General features: G+C 32.7%; 1 protein-coding gene across 2 annotated transcripts in view; it reads left to right on the top strand.

Moving 5' to 3' along the window:
- The first annotated feature begins 432 nt into the window (after positions 1-432).
- The window catches only part of LOC115209828 (serine/threonine-protein phosphatase 2A 56 kDa regulatory subunit epsilon isoform), a 259,628-nt gene continuing 246,187 nt past the window's right edge, over positions 433-13,873 (top strand). Inside the window, exon 1 of one of the 2 annotated variants that reach the window (XM_036501105.1) lies at positions 433-1,125. In XM_036501105.1, the coding sequence (XP_036356998.1) occupies positions 984-1,125 (142 nt within the window). In that variant the 5' untranslated portion in view covers positions 433-983. The remainder of the gene's footprint in view (positions 1,126-13,873) is intronic. The other variant, XM_029778389.2, reaches the window with a different exon arrangement.

Here is a 13,873-nt window from a genome sequence, read left to right as displayed (position 1 = left end):
TATGTGTGTGTGTGTGTGTGTGTGTATATATATATATATCTATTTATATGTATATATATATATGTGTGTGTATATATATATACATATATATATTTATATGTATATCTCTATATATATATGTGTGTGTGTGTGTGTGTGTGTGTATATATATATGTATATATACATATATATATTTTTATATTATATCACTGTATCTATCTTTATATATGTGTATGTGCTAGTATTATATATATATATATATATAATATATATTATATATATATATATATATATATATATATATATTTACATATTTACATATACACACACACATATATACACATACATTAATATTCAAAACTGAATCCAAGTGCTTATTAGCATCCATAATCTTAGATTGTGTAACATAACGCGTTAGCAAATTAGGTCTAACCAGTCGCAAGTCTCGACACAGATCTCGTTCGATAACGATCTTTTGCGAGAGTTTCAAGGACGATACGAAAAGCTGGACGCTTTGCGAACCCGTGGCGAAAATCCCCCTTCCCTGTCGTAAAAGTCCGTAATTTTTTTAGCATTTTGTCTTTCTTATACACTTGCCTCCTCTTCGAATTATTGTTATCATTGGAATATTCCTGAATTATGTTATAAAAGCCGGATGGAAATATTAATGCGTTATATTGTTCTATACTACGGAGCGTCTAGGTGAGTTTAAAAATTAAGCGGGTCGAGCCTTACGAATTATTTCATACTCGGATAAATCATTTATATCATCTTCCCAATATACCTGCAATCTACCTACCAATCAATTAACCTACCTAAGGATGTGTCTGGCCTCTTGGTGGAGGCCATGCTATTATTATTATAAGTTTACTAAGGTCCCTCCTATGTAAGAACCGAGAAATTTTTAGTTTCTTATGGTCGGTCGGACCTTAACGTGTTCTGGTAATTAAAAAAAAATAATAGATAAAAAAAATATCATAAACACGTAGAAATTGTTTAAAGCCATGACCTCAAAAGTCCTGGACATGGTCGACCCATTCACGAGTAAAGCGACCATCAAATCGAAAAGGCAGAAACGATCTCAGGGATCGTCGCATTACAGAACTAAGAATGCCCCCGAGCTGCAAGCTTTACCTCATCTAAAGGGTAAGTATTACTTATATGTACATTTTCTCACTGCTTATCATTGCGTTATGTTATAATATATATATTTATATGTATGTATGTATGTCTTCTACCCCTTCCCCATGTTTATATATACACATATATAAAATTTGTTCTTCAGGTTTTCTTATTTTCTACCATATTGTTTTGTTCCTCTTCCATTCTTCACAATCGTAATTCCGCCTGTTATTTATATTCGCTTTCTCATTTCTTTTTCTACATCTTGAATCTGTTCATATATATATATATATATATATATCTATCTATCTATATATATATATATAGACACACACATACATACACACACATTCCGAATCGAGACTAATTATTACTTCAAACGAAATACGTAACCTAAAAAAAAAAAAGCTAGTAACGAACAGACACATGAGTAATATATATTTTTATATATTTATATATATTTATATATATTGTGCATGCGTGTATGTGTTCATGGCAATAAATACTAAATAACCTGAAATAGGAGTTTCTTGAAATAACTCTATTTGTGGCAATGGGGTTCACATACCACATGTAAACGATTTTAATTCCAAGTAAAACATTCGCATTATTCTTGTGTTGATCTTTAAAAACTAGAGAGATATTATTAACCTAGGAAGAAAACGTATATATATATATATATATATATATATATATATATATATATATATGTATATGTCTGTGTGTATAGGAAAATCAATGGATGAATATGAAGGTATGTGCCTGAATTTTAGAGCCGACAAATATCGTATTAGCCTAAATTATTAATATCTGTTCCATTTGATTTATTCGATTAAAATCGAAATGTCATTTCGTTTTTCTCCGTTTATGCAAGAACACATACAGACATGTGTGCGTGTGTGTATATATATATATATGTGTGTGTGTGTGTGTATATATATATATATATGTGTGTGTGTGTGTATATATATATATATATAATATATATATATATATACATACATACACAACTTTATACAACGACCTACTTTTCATTCTCTATATTTATATGCATTTATAGAATATATGCTGTGTGTGTGTTATTTAAATACTATTTAACTAGAGAAAGCACATTCAGTGAGGGAGAGGTTGCTTGCTGTCAAGTCGATTGTGAAAGAGCGTTCCGTTGGCTTGTGTGCAGTAACAAAATGTTCATGAGGTGGTGAGCAGCTGTTGAGTATTTTGGAGTGTGTGAACAGGGCGATGATAGTGCGAGGGAGAAAATAGCTGAAACGAAATTATAATGGCTTTCTGATATAGGCACGTAAGAGACTATAGTGGGTAGTGATGTTCATTCGTTTCTCAAGGGCATTAGCTACCTAAGTGAAACGAAGCATTTTCAATTGGTAATGGAAACCAGGTCGACAAGAACTTACCGTTACACTACAGTGCCCGATGCACACCCGCACAACTCACTCGCTAATCAACCATGATGATAATGATTTCTTTCGATTAGGTTTGTTACTAGATTGACGTAGAAGGGAGTAAAAGTCGTTTGAATTCCAGTACATTAATTACGGGTATATTATTTTATTGATCTCGGACGAGTGGAATTTGAATTCAACAAGATACAGCAAGGCAAGGCAATATCCTACGTTCCTCTGTTTCGGCCACCACCACTGTCACCATAATACCACTACTACTAATAATAATGGATACACATTTGTTCTCTATCTCTTAAACAAATCTCTTACCTCACTCTTTCATAATCTCTTTCACTCCAGGATTTAAAAGATGTTTGTGGGATGGCTGGTATGCGATTCTTGGATATTTGCAACATTAGTTAGAGGTTATTATTATTTTTTGTATGTGGTGGAGTTGTTGGTAGCTGATGGAACTCTGACGGCGAACGATGTTTTATTATTCGTAGTATAACCAAGCTGTTTGGTCTACCATCTGAAATTTGTCAGTCTCACCCGTGTTCCTTGTATTGGTCAGTAATTTATTATAGCAGTTTCCGTCTGACCAGACAAAAAGCAATCTTTTTTCTTAAAATAAATTTCTAAGCGCAAAAATAACTGTCGCTTCAATCTACACTGTATATATTTTTATTTTAACGATTCAATGCCGACAGGATAAACGTTTAAGTGAACTTGCCGTGGGATTGGAACTCGTACTTTAGATACCAAATGACTACCGTCCTATTCTGAGACATCTTTGTTGCATCGTTCTTGCATTGATTTATATGGGCCACAAAATTGCAAATTTATAATGAAAAGAGGGGAGCCCAGATTGTGTGTGGTTTCCCTGTCTTTTCTCAAAAGCGTTTGTAGCTTATGTATAGTATAGTAAACTGACTCCAACCTAGAATAGAAACTATGATGTTCTCTCGGGATCTTACCTATTTCTTATGTAACCCCCACAAAAATCCCCCCAAAACTTTGGATATATTGGGGAGGGCCAATACGATCTAATGTTCACGTGTTTAAGGTATTCTATAATAACGATGCTGAGTTGGTGGAGGGAGGAACTCACTCACAAGAGGAGTATGGTAAATGTAGTGACGGGAGTGCAATACGGGTATTTGTCTCTTTACATAAATATGCTGTTTTTTTTTTAGCGGAGGTGTTATGGGTATTTGGGACATTGATGCTCTCTCCACAATTTACGCATGTGAAACGAAATGGTTCCCGAAAACGATAAATATAAGAATTGAGCAATTTTCGTATCTATATCTGTCAAATATTTAATGAATTGTATTATAAGAATTTTGATTCTTGAATGTGACATCTAGGTGTGCCCCAACCAGCATACAAGAAAGACTATATAAGCAGACATCGTAAATTACATGTTCACTCAACTCTATGGTGTACTGTTATACTTTATTAAAATTTTACTAACATGCTTCTCTTTATATACGCATTCTAAGACACTTGGAATGCATTTCTGACTCGGTTTCGATTTCTTGAATGTAACCATTAAACTTAGCTTGTGTCACTTACACTTGAGAAAGGTATATGCGAGACAGCACGTTTTCATAAGAAATCTACACTTGGGTCTATTAAACTAGTTTGTTTTTAACGATTGTGTCGCCATGGATTTACGAGGGGCGGGGGAACTGAAATATTGGGCACGTGTTTCTTTTACGTATCCAATGGTATTTTGACAAGGTTTTTAGCAGGAGTTATTTCTCTTTACTTCCGTCGTTTTAGCCTTCAGTGATGTGTGGATGGTGAAACGAAGCAGAGGTAGAACTGTTCTATCCACACACAAGAAGCGCCGGAAGTAAAGAGAAATAAGTTATGATAACCTTGGAATATGAAAAGTTGTAATGGTTCTGCATTTTTAAAAGGCATTAACAGCATTTGCGTAGAGGATTGGATTTTATATGGGATAAGAAAGCCTAATGGTTGACTAGCTTCACCTCTGATTTAAAAGAATGATCTCTGTTGGAATACAGTATGGAGAATTTACATAATCGATAGGGTAGTCAATTTATAGCCAGATAACCAGCATAAGAGTTGCTGGTTTTATATTTTGTTACTGCGCCATGACCACGACGCTCATTTCTTAACAGCCCAGTTCACCTAGATTAAGTAGGTCCCATTTAGTGGTGCAAGTACATTACTGTAAGCAGCAGCAACATTAAAATTGAATATTTCGTTGGCATAACAGAGTGAATTCCATCTATTTTTTGTAGGTATTGTTGTTTAGCTCCAGGTTAGCTTGTTATCTTTTTTTTTGTAAATCTAGTTCTCAGTTATGTATGGTAGGGTATGATTTTGGGTGAAATTAGCTGATATTTTTAACAGGTTAAGCAATGACGTCGATATTTATTTAGCTCGTTAAGATGTTGGATTCTACTGGTGTCATTCATCTTTATGCTCATGTGGTTTCTGTCTTAAGACTTTTTGTACATCAGTTGTGTTTTGAGAAAAAAATCGGTGATAATTGATGACTAAAACAAGTCACTGCCTTGAACTAAATACATTCCTAGTCTCGTCTGAATCTTTCCTAGAATAGACTAAGCCGTTCATCCTGCTATGCCGCTGAAATAAGTGTCAACTAGGGTTTGATTTTTAATCATAGTAGAATAGTTATGAATTCAGTGCGTCATAGAAAAGGAATAGTTAGTTATAAAGAGAGCGGATGTCGCAACAGTTGAGAATTGTAGTTGAAAAATTTGGGAAACTTGAATAATAATTTTTTAAGCATTCTGTACTTCGATGGAGAGACTGAACGTAAATAAGACTGTTAGGGGTTATTTTAATTACCACTCATAGTTTGACTACTAAAATTAAACAGCTTTTTTTCCATTATTAATTTTTTAAATATATAATCGTGTCATTTGTGGTGATGATATTGAACTAAAAAAGCGCAGGTTAGTAAGGCTTATAGCTCTTGTAATTGATCAGTTTTCCTCAGATCGATATTTTGTTTTTCGTGTGGGCCAGTAAGTAGTTGGATTTTGTTTATATAACACGTATACACACCCATTACAAACTAAGCTTACCCTCCTATAAATCTGACGGCTCGTGCTCGCTTAGTGTTTGTCTTGAGATGAACTATCTTTATAAACATTTCGAGTAGCTTTCCTACTCTCCCATAAAAGGACTTCCCCTCACGCTATAAACTAACATATGTGTTTCTCGATCTTCTCGAAAAGGCAGCGATGTTTCCTTCAAATTACACCCTATCATCTTGAAAATGGATACATTGTATTTAGGAATACTTGATAAACTGAAAATATTATTGTTGAAACACCTTTGACGATAGTTCTACTTGGTTGTGGTTGATTCGGTGTGTTAAAAACAACTATTTTTATTTTCTGTTGGATTATCTTTCCCATACAAATCACCAAGAGTGTATAACGATTGCATTAGAACGACATTTTCTATTAACGTTATAAATATTAGCCTGTGTAATAAATAACCTAGAATGTTACTTTGTGTTCCTCGATTCTTCTTGTTTTAATATCTTGTATAATCTTTGTTGCTTGCCCAGGCTCCGATTAAGCAGACTTATGATCAAAAGCCTTCTAGTCATGCCCACCCAGCTCGTATTTTTTTCTGGCAGTGAATATCCCGAACCACTTTATCCAGTATAACGATCGAGTTTGATACGAGGGAAATTTCTAGTAAATCGGGCGATTACATACAGAATTCCTCGTTGGTTTATTTCATTGCTTAGTATAGGCGTGTTTCTGATATAAAAGCTAACGATCTAATTACAGTTGTATCAAAACAACAAATGATAGAGCAACGGTATTCTTGCTTTGTCCAGATTATCTAACACCGAAGGATTCTGTAGAACAGTAAATTAAGGGGTGGGGATTTAACAATAGGAAAGTTGGGTGGGACATAGAAATGCCTCAGTTAGGAGATAGTACACAGTCAGCAAATTCAGAGAAATAAAGATCGGCTGTAGCGGTAGATCAGCGTGATGTGCTACTATGTAATAGTTTTATCAGTCAGCAATCTTTCTAAGAAGTATGACTATTCTTAACATCTGTTCATATATTAAGCAATTTCTTATATATTCTGATTGTCTAACATTTTTTTTTTCGTGTATGTCGAGTATATTATAACAAACGACGGTAAAAATCTGTTAAAAGTTAGTATTTTTCGAGTTTTCCGTAGCTCCAGCAATATTGTTAAAGAACGTATAACGAACAAAGGATATTTGTGTATAAATAAGACCATCGGCCTTCAGTCTCTTTTTCGGAAGTGTGTTGGGATTTGCTTTTCCCTAACCTTGTTTTTATTTCGAATCAATGTTTGAATGTTCATTCAGTTTCTTTTCTTTCTTTCTTTTTTGGGGGTGGGAGTGGAAGTTCTGTATTTTCGTTTCCGTATGTCGTTTCGATTTTTATATACTATTGGGTGTGATCTATTTCGTCACTATTTATAGACGAGTCTTAGCAACTATTTTATCTCAGTTTTAAAATTCCGTTTTAGAAAAAAACTTCTTTAATAAAGGCTGAGATAAAATAGTTGTTTAGATTCTTTCAAAATAATGACGAAACTTCAAATGTAGGTCAGAGTAGATTCTTCTACGTAAGGCAATACTATTTTCCGTCTGGTGCTTTGGAGAGTAGTGAATCATCCAACTCTAAGTTTTTAAAACTGTTTAAGGTATTTTTATATGAATAACCAAATTACACCACAAAGTAACTGATCATAATGATGTTTGCATTATAGCAGTTACAAATTAGATGCAACTAGGAAAAAAAACAACAAAAAAACATTCACCTCATTTGAGTTGGAAACAAGATTTGAAACCGCCATAGTTATTTGAAGAGATCGAAAGGGAAAAGTTGATTTTGATAATCTTATCCCCCCCCCCCTTTTTGTTTTGTCTCTTTTCCCATCTCTAAATTTATTTTTACCTTCATAATTTTAATACAGGAAGTTGTTACTGTGTTTAACGAAACGGTCATGATGAAAGGCATTGCAGCTGTAACCAGCTATTTTTTTTCTCTGCATAGTGTGTCATGGATTTTTTTTGCTAAAAACAGTAGGGTGAGAATAGAAAATATGACTATTCTTATCAGTTTGAGCAACCATGTAGAGGCACCCTCGTTCACTCACACACAAGAAGTGTTCAATATATACGAATTGGATTCCTGAAGAACACTTAACATTTTTATGGATTTCAGTACAATTTTAAATAATCAAAACATTAGAACATTCCTCTCTACCCACATACAAGCCTATGCCACTTTTTGCTTGTTGGTTTTATATTGTAGGAGTGTCACACTTATACATGTATACACACCCAAGGTCCTTGTACTAAACAAACTTGATGATAAGGTGAAATTAACCATCTTCCTTCCAGTATAGTTTTATAAGTCTGTACTTGAAAAAATATTGTCACAGTTGTAATTATTAAGATATACATAAGTATGTATTAAGATATTTAAGCAAAAGAATAATTAGGTTAATAGTTCACTTTACACTTATGCATTCAGAATTGTTCTCTCTCAATTGTTCTTATTTCTACCATCAGTTCAACTCCATATAAGCTTATATTACACTCTTAGTCTTTTTGCATAATTTATTCTATATTCCATGTTCAATAAACCCCATAATTTTTATGGGCTCTAACTTTTTTTTTTTTCATAAATACTTCATTTACTTGCAAAACTAAAGACTATTCTCAAACGACATCATCTTTTAATGTCTGCTTTCTTATACTGACATGGGTTGGACGGTTTTACTGAGGACTGGCAAGCCAGAAGGTTGCCTCAGGCTCCAATCTGTTCTGGCAAGGTTTCTACAGTTGGATGCCCTTCCTAAAGCCAACCACTCTGAGAGGGTAGTGGATGCTTTTTACTGCTGCTGGTACGGGAGCCAGTCGGGTAGCACTGGCATCAGCCATGCTCGAATGGTGCTTTTTACATGCCACTGAGAAATCAAATTGTGACAAAGATAATCCATTCTAAAACTCTTATTCATATTTTGATGTGATTTCTATGTAATGTTCCTTGTGCAAGTTTTCAGCATATAACAATTTGCATTTCACTTCATTTGTCAACCTCTTGATTATCTAAGCAAGCTCTCAGTATTTGGTTTAGGGCTACTATATTTAGTTCCACAGCAATATGATCTTTTCCCTCAACATCATCAGAGCTCTCTCAACCAACTTCTTTTTTTTTTTTTTACATCAATATAACATTTCATATGAGATTATCAGAGAAGCTGGGCAAATTCTTACAAGTCATATTGCTCCTTCAAAGTATTTCAATAGTAATCATGAGCGATGACTTGCAACTGTTATTTGTGAATCCTAAATATTTAATCATTTGCACAAGTTATCTTGCTAGATGAGATGAATTTTTGAAAAACAAGAAAAAAGATAGTGGGGATGGGATAACTTAGGGAAACAGTTTCAGAGAAAAATGGTGTTCCCTAAAATTATTAAAACTTTTTTCATGGAGGAATTTAATTTCATTCAACAGTATTACAATATATTCACTTTACAGAATTCACACTATTGACATTTAGGTTTATAGCTAAGCTTTCTAAGGTCATATGTTTCACCAAGAGTCTAGGATAGGGCCATTTATGGAAGTATATTTTGAGTGCAGTAATATTTTTTTAACTGTCCGGATGTGAAAAAAATTGCAGAAAGAAAAAAGAATTTCTGAGGAGGTTTTAAGGATCAATACTTTGTTCTGGTTTCATGGCATTGAGCAAATATCTTAGCAGTTAGGGTAACATTTCTAAATTTATTATCCTTTCATAACTGATCTATTCTTCTGAAATAAATAGTGGATTTAAGTTCAAACTGATGAACAGTTAATGCAGTTTTATATCTAATTTCTACCAGTGAGATTTCATTAGAAGGTAAATTGCACATAATTGATTTTTAAGTTTGGTCATCAGTTTGATTTAGGTCTCCAGTGACAAATAGAATAAGCAACACTTTGGATATAAATTTCAATGAAATAATATGCCAAACTTGAAACGATGTACTAGATTTTAACATCCTCTTAGCAGTTTAATAACCAGACATTCTATTTTCTGTTTCAAATTGGTCCTGTTTCAAATATGTAATATAATTTTATGTTGGAAATTTTAACTTTTTATACTTGTTTGCGCCTTTTAAATAAGTATGATGAGCAGTAAGTAAATAGGCTGCAAGTTCATGGGTGCATACCAAAAAAGCATGTTTGTGTTTTGTTGATTAGAAGCCTGTTATAATGAGAATGATGTGACCACCTGACCCATCTTGAAGGGTTACTAACTTAGAATAATAATAGAGATTCAGGCCATAATGATGGGTCCAACCTATGCCAGCATGGAAGTAGATGTAAAAGGATGATTATGACAATGGTGTACGCTTACATGAAAATCATTTTCATCTGTATAAAAAATTGGTTGTTGGACTACATTAATTTTCTAAATTCCTAATTTGCAACTCCTTTGGTAATGCAATTGTAGCTATGTTATTAGCATTCATGGTTTCTTTACCTCTACTATGAAACTGTCATTTTATTAATTTATTAAAGTAACCTTTGCTAGCTATAAATATAATTACAAGAACACTATTCACATTTTAATTCAGATTTTCAGCTCTAAATGCTTTGATGGTAAAGCAACCCCAATATTTGTTTTAGGGCTGTATCATTATGTAAACTTTACTCTCTAGTTGTTCAATTTTTGAATTTTTTAAAGGATGTTATTAAAACTTACTTTATAAAACGTATTTAATATTTCAAATCATGGATTCAGCCAGATTACAACTACCAAAATGCCTAGGATTCTTGCTTTCTTTGGCACATTTAATATTTTCAATTTTTCTTTTGGCTTTATGGTTCTTATTGTGGTTAAATTGGAAATATATATGTGGAGGGTGGGAGGAAGACTATCAGTTACAAAAAATTGATTCATTGATACCATATTTAATTACGAAATAAATTAGGAGTCTGTGCTCAGGCTTAGTCTGTCAGTAGATATCAAAGTAACTTTGTGAATAACTAGGCACATCAGGACTAAATAGTTTATTGCATTCAACCAAAGATTATCACCCACTGTCACTCTATCACCGTCACATAATTCCGTTTCATTTTAATCCTATTTATAAAATTTCTTTACACAAATTAAATGATTGAAACTAAGTACTGGTGTATGTTGATCACTCTTGCCATGGATTCAGTGCAAATATTGCATTCCAGTTACATTTTATTTATATATTTTTCAAGAATAATTATAGTGATTCATCAATTTCATTATATAATTATTTTAATTTAATGTTAATCAAATTGTTGCTGAAAACATTTTAATGAATGCATAAATAAGCTCCCCTGAAATACCTTGTTGCTGTGGAAAATTTTTTCCTCTCAAATTTTTCTCAGTGATTGTAGGTTAGTGTCTACTGTACTCATATCTGTGCTTATCTTACTGTTCTGTCTTTTTGTTATCATTACACTTGTGACATTGAATCATCATTTTTAGTTGCCTTCTCTCAGCAGTTCAGCAGTTAGAAAAAAGTTACAACTGAATAAGTTCTTACAAAATGTATTGGATGTTTAAGAAATCTTGAAAATTGTAGCATTAAAGGTTTAATTACATCTTTCTCGTTATTGGCTAAGAATTTATCAGACAGAATCAGTAAAGATTAAAAAAAAAACGTGTACACTTACTAGATAATTTTCTGAGTTGGTTTCTTTTTAAGATAGCACAGGTAATGTATTTTAACAATATAAATATTGAATATTATGACATTTCCTTACTGTATTCCATTGAAATTATTGGTGAAATGAAGAGAAATGTTTGTGCAGTTTTCTCCAGCTTATGCCATTCTATTGTATTTCTTTGTTTCTCTGTTGTAGAGCATATTTATATAAATTCATCCACATAAATCCTATTTTAGTTGCTATATTACAAATCTTCCATTTCTACTTTCTTGTTTTCAAACTTAAAGAAATATAATAAAATTGTTCTTGCGTAACAAGCTATAATTGGATTACTCTCCAAAATGCCCACTTTTTTTTTCTCAGTTCTCAAAAGAAAAACAAAATGTAATATTTCTCTATTTTCCTTGCATTTAAACAGTTTTTTATAATTATTTTAATGAGTTTTGAAATAAAACTTGTCTTGTTCTTTTAATACTTTTTGTTCTTATTTAATTTTTACTTGTGTATGTTGACATACTATTTTGCTTTTCTTGTTTTTTTTTTTGTATTTTGTGTGTTTTATCTCACTATAGTTATTGAAAAGTGAGATGAGACTCATTTGTCTGATATAATTTACTTGGGTTAAACTTAGTGGCTTGACAGGCATCAAAGCCATATTTGTTGCATCTCATTATCAACATTTACCTTCTGTTTTCCATACTGGCATAGACTGGACAGCTTGACAGGAACTGGCAAAGCCAGGGGCTGCACCAGGTTCATAGTCTGTTTTTAGTTGGGTTTCTACAGCTTGATGCCCTTCTTAAAGCTAAAACTACTTTGCAGAGTATACTGAGTGTTTTTTATGTGGCACCTCGCCAGGGCCTTTTACATTATACCAGCATCCACACCAATGCTTTTTATGTTGCACCTTAGTTTTAGGGTCTCAGGCTATTTTCTATGCCAGGGGGTCTTGTTGCTTGTGATTCCTGATTTGAAACCAAGATCTTCAAAGGAGATATAGACAGCTATAGCATTGAGTAGAGTGAGATACTGCATAATAATTCCTTTTTATTAGTCTGTTTTGTAAAATTTTTATTTAGTTTTTTTAGTGTCATTGATTTCATTCCTTTAAATAAGCAATGTTAAGTGTAATAAAATGTTTTAATGAGAGGTTTCATAATATAGAATACATGAGATAAGATTTAAAACTCAATGACATATTAGCAGATCCATTTCATTTATAAAATCATTATCATAATTTACAAATTAATAAAAACAACAGAAAAAAAAAGTGGATGATTCTTTTTGCAATTAGTAGGTTGTTGACTCTTGTAACAAGATCCAAGATTACAGAATGTCAAAAATTGCACTTTTGAGATTTATATTACAATCGTGATCATTTTAGTAAATAGCTTTTAAATTGTTGTTTATCATTCATTGTTTAATTGTTCACTTTTCAATGCTTGCATGGGTTAGACAGTATTCATTGAAACAGATTTTCTTTGACAGATTCCCTTCCTGTTGCCAATCCTCACCTGTTTCCTAGCAAGGTACCCCCCCCACCACCACTTTCCTGGCTGCACATTTTACCACGGAAGGTTGGAAATGAGCAGCAACAACTTGTAAAATGGTGACTTGTTTATATCATGTGATATTGAAACAAGGAGACTCAAATATTCTTATGCACATATATGCATGTATACACGACGTACGATGGGCTTCTTTCAGTTTCCATTTATGAAATTTACTCAATGTTTTGGTTGGCTTTGGTTTGTACTAGACACTTACCCAGGGTGCACACAGTGGGACTGAACTCAAAATCTTGTGGTTGGGAAGTGAATTTCTTAACCATACAGCCATGCCTTAGTAATTTATGTAAAAAAGTTTAGTCTGTTGTCAGTGGTTTTACTTGATTTTGTTATCAGTAAATATGGGATAAGATTCTTCAAACCTGGTTTTCTGATGTCAGTTTGATTTTGCAATAGTAGTAGTTGTAGTAATGATGATGATTATGATAATATGAAAAGTTAGAAATTGCTGGCTCTTTCTATTGATTTTTGCTAGTAGTTACTCTAAATGTTTTTAATACAAAGTTGCTTACTTCAGTCTGGTATTTGACAGATTAGCTCATTAAGTCCCAAGATACAAACTGGGATTACACTTTGCTTTGCAAGGTCTGTGCTAAACAAGCAGGTTCACTCATTGGCCTATGTTGATGGTTGATTGCTAATACCAACTTAGGTTGTCTCAAATGTTTAGCCATAATCTAGGATAATGTCATTAACTTCACTAAGTTGTATATTCAGATTTTGAACACTTGAATTTATTAAAGCATTGAAGTAATTTACTTTGATATCCTACTTCCTAACCCAATAGAAGCTACTGTAGACATGAAACCCTGTGTTTGTGAATGAATGCTAAAAAAAAAAAAAAAAATAAGTGGCATACTTGATGTAGTTTTATATATACAATTATTGAATTGATATTACTTTGACATTTTCTATTTTGTGTGTGAATTTCAGCAACTGTTCATTACATTTCCATTGATTTTACTGAATCCTGTTGAAGCTTCAACATGAAAACAAACTATGTAATCATGAAGCATTTGGTTAGTGTTGATGGTAAAGCTGTGCCATATAAATATTAGTTGTGTAAATATTTTTCTGACCAAAG

This window comes from Octopus sinensis, linkage group LG3 (assembly GCF_006345805.1).
Source record: "Octopus sinensis linkage group LG3, ASM634580v1, whole genome shotgun sequence".
Taxonomy (NCBI): domain Eukaryota; kingdom Metazoa; phylum Mollusca; class Cephalopoda; order Octopoda; family Octopodidae; genus Octopus; species Octopus sinensis.
This window is presented reverse-complemented; position numbering and strand designations above follow the sequence as displayed.